The sequence below is a fragment of the Euprymna scolopes genome, chromosome 19 (assembly GCF_053919585.1).
Source record: "Euprymna scolopes isolate OS-2025 chromosome 19, ASM5391958v1, whole genome shotgun sequence".
In the NCBI taxonomy this organism is placed as follows: Eukaryota; Metazoa; Mollusca; class Cephalopoda; order Sepiida; family Sepiolidae; genus Euprymna; species Euprymna scolopes.
Window position 1 is genome coordinate 104,826,944 of NC_136500.1, and position 21,885 is coordinate 104,848,828.

The window sequence follows — 21,885 nt, forward strand, 5'->3', positions numbered from 1 at the left end:
GAAAAGATATAGAAAAAGAAAATTATAATCATCCAATAATAAAAGAATAATAAGAAAAGATATAGAAAGGAAAATTATAATCATCCAATACTAAAAGAATAATAAGAAAAGATATAGAAAAAGAAAATTATTAGGATCCAATAATAATAATAATTTTCTTTTTCCATATCTTTTCTTATTATTCTTTTATTATTGGATGATTATAATATATAGAAAATATATAAAGAAAATAAATAAATAAATAAATAATATAAAGAAAATGATAATCATCCAATAATAAAAGAATAATAATAAGAAAAGAAATAGAAAAAGAAAATTATAATCATCCAATAATAAAAGAATAATAATAAGAAAAGAAATAGAAAAAGAAAATTATAAGCATCCAATAATAAAAGATTAATAAGAGCAGATATAGAAAAAGAAAATTATAAGGATCCAATAATAGAAGAATAATAATGAGAAAAGATATAGAAAAAGAAAATGATAATCATCCAATAGAAAAAGAATAATAAGAAGAAAAGATAAAGAAAAAGAAAATTATAATCATCCAATAATAAAAGAATAATAATAAGAAAAGATACAGAAAAAGAAAATTATAATAATCCAATAATAAAAGAATAATAATAAGAAAAGATACAGAAAAAGAAAATTATAATCATCCAATAATAAAAGAATAATAATAAGAAAAGATACAGAAAAAGAAAATTATAATAATCCAATAATAAAAGAATAATAATAAGAAAAGATACAGAAAAAGAAAATTATAAGCATCCAATAATAAAAGAATAATAAGCAAAGATACAGAAAAAGAAAATGATAATCATCCAATAATAAAAGAATAATATTAAGAAAAGAAACAGAAAAAGAAAATTATAATAATCCAATAATATTTGAATAATAAGAAAAGATACAGAAAAAGAAAATTATAATCATCCAATAATAAAAGAATAATATTAAGAAAAGATACAGAAAAAGAAAATTATAAGCATCCAATAATAAAAGAATAATAAGAAGAAAAGATACAGAAAAAGAAAATTATAAACATCCAATAATAGAAGAATAATAATGAGAAAAGATATAGAAAAAGAAAAATTATAATCATCCAATAATAAAAGAAAAAAAATAAGAAAAGATATAGAAAAAGAAAAATATACTCATCCAATAATAAAAGAATAATAAGAAAAGATATAGAAAAAGAAAATGATAATCATCCAATAATAAAAGAATAATAAGAAAAGATATGGAAAAAGAAAATGATAATCATCCAATAATTATAAGGATCCAATAATAGAAGAATAGTAATAAGAAAAGATACAGAAAAAGAAAATGATAATCACCCAATAATAAAAGAATAAAAATAAGAAAAGATATAGAAAAAGAAAATTATAATCATCCAATAATAAAAGAATAATAAGAAAAGATATAGAAAGGAAAATTATAATCATCCAATAATAAAAGAATAATAAGAAAAGATATAGAAAAAGAAAATTATAAGGATCCAATAATAATAATAATTTTCTTTTTCCATATCTTTTCTTATTATTCTTTTATTGTTGGATGATTATAATATATACAAAAAGAAAATGATAATCATCCAAAAATAAAAGAATAATAATAAGAAAAGATATAGAAAAAAAAAAATCATCCAATAATAAAAGAATAATAATAAGAAAAGATACAGGAAAAGAAAATTATAAAGATCCAATAATAGAAGAATAATCATGAGAAAAGATATAGAAAAAGAAAATTATAATCATCCAATAATAAAAGAATAATAAGAACAGATATAGAAAAAGAAAATTATAAGGATCCAATAATAGAAGAATAATCATGAGAAAAGATATAGAAAAAGAAAATGATAATCATCCAATAAAAAAAGAATAAGAAGAAGAAAAGATAAAGAAAAAGAAAATTATAATCATCCAATAATAAAAGAATAATATTAAGAAAAGATACAAAAAAAAGAAAATTATAATAATCCAATAATAAAAGAATAATAATAAGAAAAGATACAGAAAAAGAAAATTATAAGCATCCAATAATAAAAGAATAATAATAAGAAAAGATACAGAAAAAGAAAATTATAATCATCCAATGATAAAAGAATAATAATAAGAAAAGATGCAGAAAAAGAAAATTATAATCATCCAATAATAAAAGAATAATATTAAGAAAAGATACAAAAAAAAGAAAATTATAATCATCCAATAATAAAAGAATAATAATAAGAAAAGATACAGAAAAAGAAAATGATAATCATCCAATAATAAAAGAATAATAAGAAAAGATACAAAAAAAAGAAAATTATAATCATCCAATAATAAAAGAATAAAAGAATAATGAGAAAAGATATCGAAAAAGAAAATTATAATAATCCAATAATAAAAGAATAATAATAAGAAAAGATACAGAAAAAAAATTATAAGCATCCAATAATAAAAGAATAATAATAAGAAAAGATACCGAAAAAGAAAATTATAAGCATCCAATAATAAAAGATTAATAAGAACAGATATAGAAAAAGAAAAGTATAAGGATCCAATAATAGAAGAATAATAATAAGAAAAGATATAGAAAAAAAAATGATAATCATCCAATAAAAAAGAATAATAATAAGAAAAGATATAGAAAAAGAAAATTATAATCATCCAATAATAAAAGAATAATAATAAGAAAAGATACAGAAAAAGAAAATTATAATCATCCAATAATAAAAGAATAATAATAAGAAAAGATACAGAAAAAGAAAATAATAATAATCCAATAATAAAAGAATAATAATAAGAAAAGACACAGAAAAAGAAAATTATAATAATCCAATAATAAAAGAATAAAAGAATAAAAAGAAAAGATATAGAAAAAGAAAATGATAATAATCCAATAATAAAAGAATAATAATAAGAAAAGATACAGAAAAAGAAATTATAAGCATCCAATAATAAAAGAATAATAATAAGAAAAGATACCGAAAAAGAAAATTATAAGCATCCAATAATAAAAGAATAATAATAAGAAAAGATACAGAAAAAAAAATTATAAGCATCCAATAATAAAAGAATAATAATAAGAAAAGATACAGAAAAAGAAAATTATAAGCATCCAATAATAAAAGAATAATAATAAGAAAAGATACAGAAAAAGAAAATTATATTCATCCAATAATAAAAGAATAATAATAAGAAAAGATATAGAAAAAGAAAATGATAATCATCCAATAATAAAAGAATAATAAGAAAAGATACAGAAAAAGAAAATTATAATCATCTAATAAAAAAAGAATAAAAGAATAATAAGAAAAGATATAGAAAAAGAAAATTATAATCATCCAATACTAAAAGAATAATAAGAAAAGATACAGAAAAAGAAAATTATAATCATCCAATAATAAAAGAATAATAAGAAAAGATATAGAAAAAGAAAATGATAATTATCCAATAATAAAAGAATAATAAGAAAAGATATAGAAAAAGAAAATGATAATTATCCAATAAGAAAAGAATAATAAGAAAAGATATGGAAAAAGAAAATGATAATTATCCAATAATAAAAGAATAATAAGAAAAGATATAGAAAAAGAAAATTATAATCATCCAATAATAAAAGAATAATAAGAAAAGATATAGAAAAAGAAAATTATAATCATCCAATAATAAAAGAATAATAAGAAAAGATATAGAAAAAGAAAATTATAATCATCCAATAATAAAAGAATAATAAGAAAAGATATAGAAAAAGAAAATGATAATTATCCAATAATAAAAGAATAATAAGAAAAGATATAGAAAAAGAAAATGATAATCATCCAATAATAAAAGAATAATAAGAAAAGATATAGAAAAAGAAAATTATAATCATCCAATAATAAAAGAATAATAAGAAAAGATATGGAAAAAGAAAATCATAATTATCCAATAATAAAAGAATAATAAGAAAAGATATGGAAAAAGAAAATTATAATTATCCAATAATAAAAGAATAATAAGAAAAGATATAGAAAAAAAAATGATAATCATCCAATAATAAAAGAATAATAAGAAAAGATACAGAAAAAGAAAATTATAATCATCCAATAATAAAAGAATAATAAGAAAAGATATAGAAAAAGAAAATGATAATTATCCAATAATAAAAGAATAATAAGAAAAGATATAGAAAAAGAAAAGGATAATCATCCAATAATAAAAGAATAATAAGAAAAGATATAGAAAAAGAAAATTATAATCATCCAATAATAAAAGAATAATAAGAAAAGATATAGAAAAAGAAAATTATAATCATCCAATAATAAAAGAATAATAAGAAAAGATACAGAAAAATAAAATTATAATTATCCAATAATAAAAGAATAATAAGAAAAGATATAGAAAAAAAAATGATAATCATCCAATAATAAAAGAATAATAAGAAAAGATATAGAAAAAGAAAATTATAATCATCCAATAATAAAAGAATAATAAGAAAAGATATAGAAAAAGAAAATGATAATCATCCAATAATAAAAGAATAATAAGAAAAGATATAGAAAAAGAAAATTATAATCATCCAATAATAAAAGAATAATAAGAAAAGATATAGAAAAAGAAAATTATAATCATCCAATAATAAAAGAATAATAAGAAAAGATATAGAAAAAGAAAATTATAATCATCCAATAATAAAAGAATAATAAGAAAAGATATAGAAAAAGAAAATGATAATCATCCAATAATAAAAGAATAATAAGAAAAGATACAGAAAAAGAAAATTATAATTATCCAATAATAAAAGAATAATAAGAAAAGATATAGAAAAAGAAAATAATAATCATCCAATAATAAAAGAATAATAAGAAAAGATATAGAAAAAGAAAATGATAATTATCCAATAATAAAAGAATAATAAGAAAAGATATAGAAAAAGAAAATTATAATCATCCAATAATAAAAGAATAATAAGAAAAGATACAGAAAAAGAAAATTATAATTATCCAATAATAAAAGAATAATAAGAAAAGATATAGAAAAAGAACATTATAATCATCCAATAATAAAAGAATAATAAGAAAAGATATAGAAAAAAAAATGATAATCATCCAATAATAAAAGAATAATAAGAAAAGATACAGAAAAAGAAAATTATAATTATCCAATAATAAAAGAATAATAAGAAAAGATAAAGAAAAAGAAAATTATAATTATCCAATAATAAAAGAATAATAAGAAAAGATATAGAAAAAGAAAATTATAATCATCCAATAATAAAAGAATAATAAGAAAAGATATAGAAAAAGAAAATTATAATCATCCAATAATAAAAGAATAATAAGAAAAGATATAGAAAAAGAAAATGATGATCATCCAATAATAAAAGAATAATAAGAAAAGATATAGAAAAAGAAAATTATAATCATCCAATAATAAAAGAATAATAAGAAAAGATATAGAAAAAGAAAATGATAATTATCCAATAATAAAAGAATAATAAGAAAAGATATAGAAAAAGAAAATTATAATCATCCAATAATAAAAGAATAATAAGAAAAGATATAGAAAAAGAAAATTATAATCATCCAATAATAAAAGAATAATAAGAAAAGATATAGAAAAAGAAAATTATAATCATCCAATAATAAAAGAATAATAAGAAAAGATACAGAAAAAGAAAATTATAATCATCCAATAATAAAAGAATAATAAGAAAAGATATAGAAAAAGAAAATTATAATCATCCAATAATAAAAGAATAATAAGAAAAGATATAGAAAAAGAAAATTATAATCATCCAATAATAAAAGAATAATAAGAAAAGATACAGAAAAAGAAAATTATAATCATCCAATAATAAAAGAATAATAAGAAAAGATATAGAAAAAGAAAATTATAATCATCCAATAATAAAAGAATAATAAGAAAAGATATAGAAATAACATAGTGGCATGGTCAACATCGGTTTTTCCTTCTAATGACTAAATATGAAAAGTATTAAGAACTTAAAAGTTCAGAATTCCATTGCTCTAGTGTGTCTAGTTTAACGCCAAAGAAGCAAAACGTATCTCATTAAAGCGTTTGAGGAAGGTATTTATTATTATCGTTTGCTTTCAAATTTCTTAATGTTTATTTTGTTAAAACTTTTATTCTTATAGAATATCCCTAAAATGACAAATAGCTATTATTTTATTGTAAAATAAAGATTTACAAAGAAAAGTGTACATATTATTGAAATTACAGATACCTTAAAAGTTTCTATCTTTAGTCTCATGTTATTATTCTTTGTGTTATGCATGTTTCATATATACAATATAATCACGTTGACACACTAATTACCACTAGATAACCAAAGTTAAGCAACATTGAGCATTATCAATACTAAATGGGTGGCCATTTGGCAATACCAGGTGTATATGTTCTCTGCTTATCTTGGCATTGTCTTCGATCATCTTGGACTTCCCTCAACCACAGGAATCACAATGTTGATTTAGGAGAGGTGTGATTGGGGATTGCGATACCCTTGCTTCACAATTACATGTGCAACTACTCTTGTACAGGTTATCCATTATCTCTTAAAACAGAACGGAGGCAATATGTGTTATTGGTTCTGTTATCTTTTGTCAGTCTGATTATTTTCCTCTTACTTTTCCTAAAAATTCTATTAAACTATGGCTATTATTTTGGAATGTGCCCTTCTGTTTTTTATTTCTCTTTTTTTCTACTTCTATTAAATGCTGAATTATGTGATATAACTGTTTTTTAGCCTGATAATTTTCTTTGGGAATAAAGCAGCAATGTTTCTGTGTAGCTTACTTGTCATAAATATATGACTGTAGCTTGTATACAATTAAATGTAATTATGAATATTGAAAAAATCATCATCATCATCAGTAGTAGTAGTAGTAGTAGTAGTAAATGTTTTTCTCAGTTTAATTGTGACTTTCTTTTTCTTTTACTGCAGGGGATGACTTTGGTCAGATCCACAGCACAGAAGGGAGCTCTGACTCAGATTCTGATACAGATATATCTGCAGATGGATGTGGGTCGCCCAGAATGCAACGCAGAAAAAGGCAAAAGCATTTTCGTGCTGAAAAAGTGGAAAGAAGCATAACATTCCGGACATTAGATGAGCTGCTGTATAATGACAACCTTCCTGAAGTAAGTTTCATCTTCGTCTCATCATGATCTAATCTTTATATTTATCATGCACAAATAGCTTCGTTTAAATTTCTTCAAAAAATGCTTTGAAATATAATTATTTTTATCAATAAGCATAATTATCAAATGGTAAATAGATCTCTTCTATTTGTAAACTAAGAGTTAAAAAATAACTGTCGATAATTTCACCAATTTCAACATCTGCACCCCTCCCCCACAACTATCATGTGTGGGGTACAGTTGAGCAACATATTAACATTCTAGCTGCATTCAACACAAAGGACGGATTGATCGCCAGGATCAAACTGGTCATCATAGGATATTGTTAAGACATCATGTTTCAGTTTTTACCTCTGCCTGGAGCTTGTGTTGAAGACTCAGGACAGTTTCTGTGTGTGAGCTATGTCCAGCAAGAGTTACTTTTAGGTATGCACTTTTAATTTTGAAAATACATCAATTATTGGCTAATATATATTGTTTCTTTCTTTTCCAAAAAGCATAAAATTTCTCTCAAATATTTTATATCGATACAAAGATCAAATATACCAAATAACATTTTCTTTTTTTTCCTTTGATTATATTGATCTCTTCCATATATACCATGTGATGTTCTTCATCTATCCAGCAATGTTGATGCTATTATATTTTTTTTTCTTGGATACATTTTAAATTGCTGCAATTTTTAAAGTTTTTTTTTTATTAAAGTTGTGAATATTTCTCAGAGTTGTTGTTTTATTTTTGATTACAGGTGATTTATAAATCTATATTGTGATTTATAAATCTATATTGTGATTTATAAATCTATATTGTGATTTATTATTAAGCAGCAAAAGTCATCTGTTTCATTTCTGTTAGTGTCCCTCTCCAAAAAAGAAATGTTTTATAAATTTAAATATAAAATTCTTTTCATAAACCAACTGTTCTCAGAACATGATCTCTATTTTAGTAAATTTTCCTTTTCTATATTTGTTAGATTCAAGTCATTTTAAATCATCTAATATATATAAAATCAAGTTAGAGCAAGATAACTTTCATCCTACAAAATCAATATTTTATTCTGAATTGCTAGTTAATTACAGAAATGTTCCATTTGTGTTCTTCAAAACAAAATTTTTGCTATTCAAATCGATTTTATTGGTTTCACACAATATCTGACATTTTATTGGTTTCACACAATATCTGACATTTTATTGGTTTCACATAATATCTGACATTTTATTGGTTTCACACAATATCTGACATTTTATTGGTTTCACATAATATCTGACATTTTATTGGTTTCACACAATATCTGACATTTTATTGGTTTCACATAATATCTGACATTTTATTGGTTTCACACAATATCTGACATTTTATTGGTGCCACACAATATCTGACATTTTATTGGTTTCACATAATATCTGACATTTTATTGGTTTCACACAATATCTGACATTTTATTGGTTTCACATAATATCTGACATTTTATTGGTTTCACACAATATCTGACATTTTATTGGTGCCACACAATATCTGACATTTTTTTGTTTTCCAGATTTACTTTCATTGGATAATGAAATGCATTTTTCAACTTGAAAATCATATTCGGTCCAAAATTGCTTTGTACATAATTATTCAAATATTTTATTTAATTTACAGACTTTCATCATTTATTTGTATTTTTTTTTGACTTCCAATACTCAGAATTTTATACATTTTTTTCTCACCATGATGTTAAATTGAAGAAGAAACAAAATCAGTTAGTAAGGAGTCTGAGGATGGAATATATCTCCGAAATATTAATTTTAAACAAATAAATATTTTTTTTATTTTTCATAATATTGTGTTGTAATTTAGCTTTAAAACATATATATTTTATTTAAAAATTCAATTAATGCTTCTATCACGGAAATCACAACCCTGACTAACTCAGAATATATTAGCATCCCAAACTCTAGTGGCCTTACATTTAGATCCATTGTAGTAGAACTAACCTGTCCGACAAGCAGACTTAGTAACTTAAATGACATCATATTACAACCCTTCACTGATCAAATCAAGAGCTACATAAGGGATGACATTCACTTCCTAAGTACCTTACAACATACAGTAGAAAACAGGACACTACTAGTTACATTTGACATTAGCAGTTTATATAGCAACATACCCCATAACTTAGGAAAAGAAACAACATCATACTGGATCAACAAGCACACACAGACATTACATCCAAGATTCACGAAACAATTCATCATCAATAATTCTAAATAATAATTCCTTCGATTTCGACAACAACAACTACATTCAAATACTAGGTAGAGCAATTGGAAACCCACCTGGGTGGATATCAAGGACTTACACACCATACTTCAAAACCTAAAATTAAATTAACCCTAGAACAAAGCTCTACAGAATTACCTTTCCTAGACATACTAATAAAAGTTAAAAACAATAGCATTATCACAGACATCTACTGCAAACTTACAGACACCCAACAATATCTACACTTTAAAAGCCATCACTCCAAAAGCTGCAGAAAATCCATACCCTACACCCTAGCACATAGAATCACACCATAGTCACAGACAAAAACCTCCAAACAATCCAACTCACGGAATTACAAATGAATCTAAAAAGAAGAAAATACCCACTGCAACTTATAGATAAAAGGATCCAACTAACGAAACAGAACATTTGAGAACCCCCAAAAAATGAAACAAAGAACAAATCCTAACATACATCTCCACACACAACACAAAAAACCCAGAAGTTTTCACAGAGACAATGAAAAACCTCGTCCTACTTAACTAAAACAGCAAACTTAAACAACTTCCTTAAAACAACAAAAATAATAAAAGCCAAACACTAACCCAAAAACTTAAAACGCATTCTTACTTTATCCAAACTCAATCAACACACAACATAAGGAGTCACAAAATACAACAAACAATGATATGGAGTTTGCAACATAATATTAGAGAGAAACATACATATTCATGAACCCTACCAAACAGTCAAAATTAAAAAAAAGACCTGCACCTCCAAAAATGTGTCCTATGTAATAAAATGTGCAGCATGCGTGAAATCCTACATAGACACAAGTAAAAACCTCAGTAATAGAGTAGCCTTGCATCAATCCAACATTAAAATCGCAGAAAATAGACACCTGCATGTCTCACAGCACATACACACAGGCAGCAAAGGCAAATTTTGGATAATGCCCATTTTCCAAACTTACAACTACTTTTACTTACTAACACAAGAAAAAAGCTTTGTAACAAAATTCACCCCTGAATTAAACAAATCCCAATAATAACACCCATAAATAACCAAAACACAAAATACACTTACATGTATACATGCTTATGCAAATGTGCACTCCCACACATGAATCAAAACAAGCATGATGAGGTACATGCACACACTCATGGGCATGCACGCCCACATCCAAGATAATAGCGTTTCTCCAAACTAAGCAAATGACTAGAAACAAAATACATTACTCTGCCCACATTCAATAAAAGAAAATCTCTCTAGACTTAGGCAATTTTAATCAATGTATATATGTATGTTTGTGTGTGTATATATATATGTGCATGTGTGTGCTTATGCATATATGTGTATATATGAGTGTGTATATATATATATATATATATGTATACTCCTATTTTTGTATTTACATACATATATATATATATATATATATATATATAATTTATTTTTCATTTTATTTGTTTATATGCATATATTTATGTATATGTGTATGTATGTTTAGATTGGGGACTGACTTATAGACCTACCTCTATCTCCCTCTTTCCCTCTTACATGCACAAACACACACACATGTGAAAATAAGAAATCACAGATCTTAATCCACACACAAGCATACACGCACACACACAATGCACAACCCTCGTCCTAACACACACGCACATACTGACATATACACATCAAAAAGGAAAAACTCATAAAAATATTCACCAAATAGACTTAACCCCTCCCCAGCCACCAAATGGATTGTACTCTAACCGATCGAACCCTTGACCTGCCTCACTGGGGACACAAAATCTCAGATTGATATTTCTCTGGAAAACACAATTAATGCTGGCCGAGGTAAAATGTTTTCCAAAAAGAAATTCCACAAACTTTTGACTAAAATACATTTATATAAAAATATCTGTAGAAAGCTGAATTGAAACACGTTATAAAAATATTTACAAATATTAAAAAAATGACAAAAGTCTGAAAAACCTACAATTGTTGATAGCTACACTCTTTTAAATACACACTCTCCTCTCGTTGGAACCACACAACTATCATTTTATATATATATATATATATATATATATATATATATATATATATATATATATATTCATTATTATGGTAATAGAGACATAGTGGCTTATAACTAAAACCCACCCCTTTATCTAAATTCTCCCTATATTAACTTACTGACAATTGACATCTCTTTGACACGCTTTTCCGTGATTACAATTTTTACTTATCTTACCCTCCTCTTCCCTCCTGTCTTGTTCCTTTTTTATCCCTTCTACACCCACCCTTCGCTATCCTCTCTTTCTCTCTTTAAGACTCTTTCCTTCTCTGCCTTTTTCTCTATTCTATCTATATGCATCTTACATCTTGCCCATTTTTTTATTTTTCATTTTAATTCTCATCTCTATTAATATTTTTTATTTTATTTTTATCTTTAATATTTATTTTTTCTTTTTAATTTTATTTTTATCATTTATTCTTCATCCATCTTTATTATCTTTTTGCCTTCTTGCTTTTTTTCTTTCCTTTTTCTTTTCACTAATTTATTTTTGTTTTATTTATTTTTACTTAATCTTTTTTAAGATTCTTGTCTTTTGCTTATTTTAACCTCTGGATATCTTTTGCCAGAACCTTTTGTGTTTTCAGAATTGCTTTTTTGAAAAAGACTTTTACCAGCTTGTGCTTTTATCGCATCTTCATTGAAAGATTTCAACACCAGAAAGTGGATGACATTGGCTTGCTTCTAATTATTTCAGCAAAATATGGGCATTACATCTGGACAAAAACATTAAAGATAAAATGTTTAAATAAATACAGGTCATTCTCCTCTACAGTTTGGAAAAATGGACAATTTCCAAAAGTTGAAAATATGCCAAAATGGTACATATAACCGCAATCTCATGAGAGGCCAAAATCTCTCATAGAAGACCTATCCAACCAAACAATAATTCTAGGACAAACTTCCATTTGCACTATCTATTGTCATAGCAAGGTGCGTTCAGTTTGCAGGCGATTTTTCTAGAGCAATACATGAAGTTATTCCTTCCCTACTTCTGTGGAACCCTACTACCTACTCAGAAGTAAAATGCTCACATCGGCAAATGTCATTGCAGTGAATGCCAGTGTTGAGAGCCAGAGTCTGGAAGCAGTCATGCAGCACTGAGATTATCTGGCATGAGCATGTAAACTCCATCATCCTCGACTATGGTTGAAGGCGATATATATATATATATATATATATATATATATATATATATATATATATAATACTAAAACTCTATGGATCTTGTATGTTTGCAATCAGATTTCCGGTTTTCAACATCCGGTTGCGCATGCGTAAATAGCAACGTCTTCAATCCGTTATTCCAATTCCGGAATTTTTATATCGCTTTTAATACAAACAATTTCATTTAATTTGATCAAATAGTTATTTATATATACAAATAATACATAGATTCATAGATAATTATAATATATATTATAAAATCTATTTATCTATGAATCTATTAATAATATGAAATATTACCCTATACAATTTATGGAAAGAAAACACCTCTCACTTTCCCTCTAATAGATTTCAACACTCCTACTCCCTCTGTTTTCGTTACGTACGCGAGAAATAGTTACGTGTATGTGTGAGAGAGAGAAAAAGGGAGCGATGTAAAACTGGATAGAGTTATCCCCCTTAACTAATGCAGACCTTTTTACTAGAGGGCGTTATTACAAAAAAATTTCTTTTTCTTCTTCCCATGTTTTTTAAAGTCGTCTGCTTACATTTCCAAACGGAAAGCTGAATCGGTAAATGCACACATTTCTATTACATTAAATAGTGTTTTCCTTTACACAATGGGTACTGAATGTTTGCTTAAATTAAATGAAAAAAGTTACATTTTATTTTCATTTTCTATTTAAAAAGCCATTATTAACATGTGGAGAGTGTTTTTTTTATTATTCTGTACTTTCAACTAACAATTTCATTTAAAAGATGATATATCAAAATTTGAATTTAACTATAATAAGGATTATGATACCTGTTCAGTGCATATTTACCTATAAGTATGACCAACCACTTATAATTCAGTAACTGTAATTTAAAAAAAATAACAATTATAATAAACAGAACGACTCATAGAAATCTATCTATATTCTTTTTTCATTTTAATATACTTTCATAGAAATGCTTCTGTTATGTAAAAAAAAACTATTTTCTTTATGCCACAAGTGTCACGCTCATACATGAATTCCATAGCTAATATAACGTACTGACCCAACGGGTCACGGGTGGTCTAGTATATATATATATAGTCAATAAAAATCTAACTTTCATTCATTATTGCACTTAGTTGTATCATCCATATTAATGTGATATAAATGATAAACATGACCTTCCACACACAAACATACACTGCCATTCAGATACATATAATGTATTATCAGAATGAATTAATTTATTGTAAGATCCAAATTTGCTCATATAATGTGTTGTTCAGCTTTGGGGTTTCATTAATGATTTCTTATCCCATGTTCCTGATTTATATCAAACCGGAAAACATTATGAATCAGTTAATTTAATCCATAACTCTTTTAATTAGTTCCTCTTTGCTCTATTTGTCTTTTTTTATTTTCAGTTAATCAATCTCAGCTTAATCTGTTCAATCTATTTTTAAAGCTGTTCTTAATTTACAAACTTACAACTGCAAAACGTGAAAAAATCTATCATTTACAGTATTTTTTCATGTTTTGCAGTTGTAATTTTATTTTTACTTCTTTCAGTAAATAGAAATATCTCATATTTTCTACTGCAGTTGTAATTTTATTTTTACTTCTTTCAGTAAATAGAAATATCTCATATTTTCTACTGCAGTTGTAATTTTATTTTTACTTCTTTTAGTAAATAGAAATATCTCATATTTTCTACTGCAGTTGTAATTTTATTTTTACTTCTTTCAGTAAATAGAAATATCTCATATTTTCTACTGCAGTTGTAATTTTATTTTTACTTCTTTCAGTAAATAGAAATATCTCATATTTTCTACTGCAGTTGTAATTTTATTTTTACTTCTTTTAGTAAATAGAAATATCTCATATTTTCTACTGCAGTTGTAATTTTATTTTTACTTCTTTCAGTAAATAGAAATATCTCATATTTTCTACTGCAGTTGTAAGTTTATTTTTACTTCTTTCAGTAAATAGAAATATCTCATATTTTCTACTGCAGTTGTAAGTTTATTTTTACTTCTTTCAGTAAATAGAAATATCTCATATTTTCTACTGCAGTCGTACGTTTGTAAGTAATTTCACAATTACTTCTTTTTAATAATTTTTTAAGCTGAAAAGAACATTGTTTTTATAGACACCAGGATTATCTTTGGAAACTAATGACAAATAAGGTGTAAAATAACTGTTAAGAGGTCAAAGTTGAAAAAAGAATTTGGAAGTCAACTAAACATGTTATTTCTATGTATGCACAAATATACATTTATATCTTTAATAACATTATTTTCTAAAGTTGTTATAGATCAGATAGTAATGAATAAGGTTGCAGAGCTATATGTTTTCGCTACGATTTTAGCTGATGACACTCAAGTCATATATTTTTTGTTTACTTTTGAAATCATTACTATATATTGGATGCAATATAATAATAAAGTATTGGCTCTATAATGATAAATATGAAATTTGCATGAATTCAAATATAGCTAAGTGTATTTTATGATTGGGCAATGCTGGACTCTGTTGTATATCTGTCTATCTAAATATATATTACTATCAATGCAACGGTTGTAGGTTCAATCTCTGGCTTGGGAACGGTGCTAGTCTAGCTGCACTGATGAGTTGTGATACAACAAAATAGTACTGTATATATATATATATATATATATATATATATATATATATATATATATATACACAAGGGTCTTTCAAAAGGTAATGCCTCCTATTTTTTCATTTCATTATACCTGAATAGATCAAAGAGGATAGTAAATTGCATTGTTATAATAACCGAAAGTTTCATCTCTCTATTGCAGATATTGATGGTGTAAGATTCTAAGAAAGTAACTCCTGCCATAGACGTGTGTCAGAAGCAGAGATGTGTTATTGAATTTCTCTATGCAGAAAAAAATTAAGCAGATCAACATTCCTGTTAAATGTGTATGAATCCAATGTAGTAGATGTCAGCACAGTTAGAAGATTAATTCATCGATTTCAGAATGTTGACAGAGATGTAAGTGACAAAGCATGCTTCAGACGCCCATACACAGCCACCATCCAATCGCTGGCAAAAGTGCATTGAGAATGGTGATGACTATGCAGAAAAGTAAATCCTAGAATGCAAATGGTCACTCGTTTTAATAGTACCATTTCTGTCTTTGTAACTCTTCAACTTTATTTTTAAGTTAAAAAATAGAATACATTACTTTTGGAATGCACCGCACATATATATATATATATATATATATATATATATATATATATATATATATATATACTTTTCGAAATATCAATAAGGAGCAGTACGCTTTCGCTATATGGGAATATCACTTCCTCCCATATTCTGCCCACCTGGATTTATAACCACGAACGACATTGGACTCCTTCCGATAATGGACTACCCAGGTTGTATCAACTTCTCTTTTCATATAATTTTCTCCATATAATTATCCATAACCACTCAAAAAACTATTTTCAATAATTGTGCTGAAAAGCAAAATAGCGTCCATTCACAGCTGAACATTTTCCTAACCGCATTTCATTTCCTCTAATGATATTAACCATTGTTGAAAATCCATGGATTAAGGAAATTAATATAACCCCTTCTATATATTCCTTTTGTCAAACAGTAAATTCATAAATCGAATATATGTCTCTATATGTTGTTTTTTCAGAATTCAAAATTTAACCACGAAACTTATATATTGCTTTATTCTTAAATATTGAGCTTTTCCTTTTTGGCTAGGATCTCCTTGAAAGTATTACTTCAAGTAATATCTATCAGGATTTTTCATCTGAATTTCTATCAGTGTCTTATCTCGCTTATATATATATATATATATATATATATATATATATATATATATATATATATATATATATATATATATATATATATATACATACATTCTTCCTTCTGTATATTTTGCATGAATAAGTATTTAAAAAGATTTTCAGTTTAGCTATTACAAATGCAATGTTCTAGATCCAATGTAAATATCATTGAAGATTACGTATTGATCATTCATTTCTCTTTCTTCTTCCTGCTTACTTTTAGATGTTATGAGGATTTTTCATCATTTCTCTTTCAAGCGAGATGACGTCACTCAAATTTTTATTGTTCACTTCTTTTTCTGCTGCAGTACAAATGACTCTTTTTTTGACTTTTTATTTATGCAATGATTTTTTTCTTTTAGATGTTTATTAAGATATGAGAATCCGTTCTTTTTCATTTGTTTCATCCAGAATTGATTCCACTTGGACATGTTGCAGCAAAACTGTTTTACTCTACTATCACATTGAATCAGTAAATTTCTTTAGAAAGCTTCGTCTCTGGTGCCATAGTATCAATGCCTCAAACATCTATTCTGGAGCTAACTTTTTTGAATCTTGAGTAATCATTTTTCAAATCAAATTGTGAAAACAATGCAGATGGTACAATAGTCTATGGCAGCACTTTGAATAGTACTAGTGAACAAGATTTCACTGATTCTGTAAAGTAAATCTAAAATATATGATGCAATGAGGTAATGTGGCTTATTACTTTAAACACCTCTAAAATCATACTTTTTGCCTTTCACCATTAATGGTCGAATCCTGGTCTTTCCCTGTTGAGGAAATCTCTTATTTTGATAAGCTCCTATGACTGACTTTCATTTCAGAACTAAAAGATAAGACATATATCCAGTCTGTCACTAAGGTTTCTATGCTTTTACCTACATGTGAAGTACTGCTGTCTCATCTGAGGAGTTATTTCCTTGACACAGTATGAAACAAAGTTCAAAATCTAGTAGGGTAGGATGATCTTTTTGTTTTTATTACATTTTCAACCCAAATAAAGCACAGTGCTACTTTGATGTAGGGGACTACTATCAGAGACATGAGTTGCAGGGATACTATGTAGGGAGTTGAGCAGCAAGATGTCTGTGCACATTACACTTGCACTTCTGCATGTCTGTACAGTTAGGAAAGCAGGAATCTAGAAGGGAATTCCAAAGTCTAGCAGTTCTAGGGAAGAAACTATCAGAGTAGAAGGCTTTCTTACATCTAAGGATCTCTACTGCGTAGGGGTGGGACTTTGCTGCTTGTCGAGTTTGTTGAGGGTATTTATGTCGAGAGGGTACAAGGGCTTGTAGTTCGTCAGAGCATTCACCATTAAAATACTTGTAGAACAGGCAGAGGGATGCAACATTTCGTCGATGAGACAGAGGTTGAAGCTTAGATGACAGTTGAGGACCTATCAGCCTAAATGGTAAAAACAGTACTCCATACAGGTATAAGTATTTTTCTAGCATGATAGAGAGAGCCCACCTTCTTCGTAGCAGCTTTAGCAATGTTTTCGATGTATCTGTTAAAACTCATGTCCCCTGTGAACATTAGGCCGAGGAGTTTGAATGAAATACTTTCAGGTAATGTATCTTTAGCCATAGCTCATAGCTATTAGTGGTTGAGAAGGTTTCTTGTAATTATTAAAGGAAATGAGTTATGTGTTGGCAGCATAGAACGTTACCATCCATTTTAGACCCTATTCCACTACAGACTGACATTCTTCCTCTAGGGTTTCTGCCATTGTCTTTGATATGTTCGTTCATTTTCCCCTCATGCCTGTTATAGAACCTGGTGTCATCAGCGAATGTACCCATCTCAGAGACTATTTTATCAGGGGGGGGAGGTCATTTATAAATATCAGGAATAATGAAGGTCCAAGAATCGACCTCTGAGATACACCCGCATTTATATCATATTGTTTAGATGTACGACCATCAAGGACAACGTGGATTCTTTTCTTATTTAAGAACGGATTTAAATATGTTAAGTATTCGTTTAGTAATACCATAGGATCTGATTTTCATGAGAAGACCCTCGTGCCATACCCTGTCAAAAGCCTTAGATATATCTAGGGCTACTGTCCTCTCTTCCCCTGCCTTATCCAATACATGGTATATACATTCAGAGATTACAATAGAACGGGTTTGCCTAAATCCATATTGATGGTCAGACAGAAGTTTAACAACTGTAAGGTGGTTTACTAGAACTTGATTAATTATGGACTCAAATATTTTGGCGAAAAGAGGGAGGAGGCTAATGGGGCAATAATTAAATGGGTCAGTTCTTTTGCCAGAATTCTTGTAAACTGGTACCACAGAAGCAGTTTTCCAGCAGTCAGGAAAGAATGATTCGTTAAGGCATTTGTTGAAGAGTTTGGATAGAACTGGAGCAACCTCAGTGGAGCATTTCTTTAATAGTACAGCCGGGATGAGATTGGGTCCACATGCTTTTGAGGTGTCTAGGTTTTTTATGATATCATGTACTTGAGAAGATCTCTTCTGCTGCTTTCTTGCAGATGTTGCTGGTCTCTTTTTATTCCTGTTATTATTTTTACAGAAAGCACTCAACTAAGCTTCAATCTCTGACTCCTCCTTGTATGACATTCCCAATAAAATCTGATTTTAATACCAAAGGTGAAAATAACTGCCGTTTCTTCCTTCATGTGCTAGTATCAAGTAGATTTTCTATGAACTGTCTTCTTTGTAAGCTACACCATAGATTTCTTTAAAATCAATGTCAATAACAAATATTGCCATTAAGCATCTCAATAAGTAATCAAACTTAGTTAATTTTATTAACTATTTCTATCAATTGTTAATCGTTCTATTAAGTCTTTTCGTTGAGTGGCTTTTAGCCAAAAAATAAATAAAAAAGGGAAATCTGATAAGTTTTTTTAAGATCTTCAAATTTTTACTCATTTTTAAGTTGGGGTAAATTATTTTATCTCTATATAAATAAAATTGAAATAATTATTTCTGTCTACAAAAAGACAGTAAAGTAAAAGAAACACTGGGGCCACACATTAATCCAAAATGGTTATGCCATCTGGAGCATGTTTCCCAACTATTGTCTATTGATTTCATTCGATATATTCAGTTCTTTTAATTCTTTTGTCCTCCTCCTATCCCAATTTAAACTTTTATCAAATATTTCATAGGGTCCAATTAATATATGCGTCCATGATTATCAAATTTTATCATTCAGTTTAACAGTCATCTAACATTCATCCAATATGCAAATAATGAACGCTCTCAGATTTTTGCCCTCAGACATTGTGATTGGCTGCTTAGAGTCATGTCACAGATTCTCAGATTGTGTTGGTGAACACTTCTAGGATGACTTTGTTAAAATCAAACATGGCTTCCTTATTCGTTTGGACAAAAATATGCTCAGATTTAGTCCTTCTGTAATGCTCGTATATAAACAGAGACATGGTTTTTAACTGGCCAGCAGCCAATTGTTTCTTCCTTTTAGGTTTAGCCAGTTGTTGTTCTTGTTGTTGTTGCTGTTGTTGCTTCTTCTTCTTCTTCTTCTTCTTCTTCTTCTTCTTCTTCTTCTTCTTCTTCTTCTTCTTCTAACTTCCTAAACAATTCCATACATAATTTTTATATTAGATTAAATAAAAGGGGTTTTAGAGCTATAACTCTGGCAGTTTCAATGCTTCATTGCAAAATATATTTGAATGCGTTTATATGATTTTCAGTGACGATTGTTGTCTTTATTACCGATTTCAGAGTTCTTACTCATCAGTTATCCGATCCTGCAGATCGCTACCTCGTAAAGATTTGAACTACGGTTCTCTTTGTAGAATTTATAATTATTGCTCTCCTCCACATTTGCGAAACAGCTGATGAAAAGGAATTGTGTTTTTCAAAAGAAAAAATAATTAAATGTAATAAAATTGCTATGTTCTTATCATATATTGGGTCGTTTCATCTAACCAAATTAATATAAAAAAATAACTCTTGCTCTTGTCATCCACTTGTTTTTCTTTAAAAAAACAAGTGACAAGAGCAGGTCTTATTTTAAAAACTAATTAAAGCAATACTTCCATATATATATATATATATATATATATATATATGGAACTATTGGCTTTAATTAGTTTTTAAAATTTTTTAACAATTTATTAATCTTTATTTATTCTCTTAATTTTTTATTTATTTTCCCTTTACTTTTCTTCTTTTTACATAAATGACCTCAAATTGGACATATCTCAACTTCTTATCAGAGGACGTATCTTTGCCGTGTCGTAATAATTGCAAATACCTCCCTCCCCAAACCGTATGCTAACTTACGTGTCAAGAAAAAGTCAAAGCAAAATAAATTTATAGATTATATTAGTTGCAAAAAAATAATTGACTTGATGTTATTTACATATAATAAAAGAATTAAATTCATATTTCTATCTTTACTATTATATAAAGCGAACTTTGCTTGTGTGTGTGTCTGTTCATTCCTTGTGGACTCGGAAACAGCTAGGTCAGTTTTTTTTTTTAATTTAACATGAAAGTATTTGATGTGAATGGAAGTGTTCTTGCGTAAGTTTTATATCAGAATGTGTCTGATAAGTATTGAAAAACGATAATCAAAATCAAAAAAATTTGATTAAAGAAGGAAGTTCGATTTTGACCAAAGTTAACACCCTTATACAGCTTAATACATTTGAGAAGTTTTATCACTGCACAATCAGAAAGGCCAAGCCTATAAAAATAATTGTAGATTCTTCTATAAAACAGGGGCACGTTCGAAATGAATATTTCTGTTTAGAGCACAATTGAAATATATACTTGACATTTGCATTTTAAACTTTAACTTAAACTGAACCATTATTTAGAGATAATTTTATAAAATCAAATTCTCTACAGGTTACAATGTATTGTGGGCTAAGTCACTGTGTAAAGGCATGTGAAGCTTCCTCCCGATACACTGCGTTGGGGGTGGGACTAAATAAACGTAAATGTTATCTTTACAGTCATTACTGAAAAGACACAAGGGCTTTTCAAAGGTATAACTTTTTGTTCGACAGTTTAAATGCTTCAAAATTCATTTAAAGTTTTCATTAAATACATATACACATGAAAATATTATAAATGGTCAGAACAGATTATGGTAATGGATTTTCATAATTATCGAACACATACTATAAGTAAGGTTTTCAGATTGATTAAATGACAGAAATAAATTGTGTAGATTTTCACATGCATTAAAGGAACATACTTTGATGTATTCATTTAAAAAAAGGATGTAAATACTATTTTTAGAGAACATATAGTTTTACAAATTGTGTGTAAATATTTATTTGAAAAAAAAAAAAGCAAGAATCAAAACACATTTATTGATTATATTATTTGCAAAAATTTATCTGTGTAATAAAATATTCCATTCATATAAGTAAATAAATGTATATGAATTACATTTAAAGCCAATACTGAAAAGATACAAGTAGGAACTGTTAGAC

The 21,885-nt window shown here is 26.8% G+C and overlaps 1 protein-coding gene across 4 annotated transcripts in view; it reads left to right on the plus strand.

The window, feature by feature from the left end:
• LOC145239866 (tubby-related protein 4-like) overlaps positions 1-21,885 on the plus strand; it is a 647,302-nt gene that overhangs the window by 542,132 nt on the left and 83,285 nt on the right. For all 4 annotated transcript variants that reach the window (XM_080103438.1, XM_080103439.1, XM_080103435.1 and 1 more), the window contains one exon: positions 6,928-7,124. In XM_080103438.1, coding sequence (XP_079959564.1) covers positions 6,928-7,124 — 197 coding nt within the window. The remainder of the gene's footprint in view (positions 1-6,927; positions 7,125-21,885) is intronic.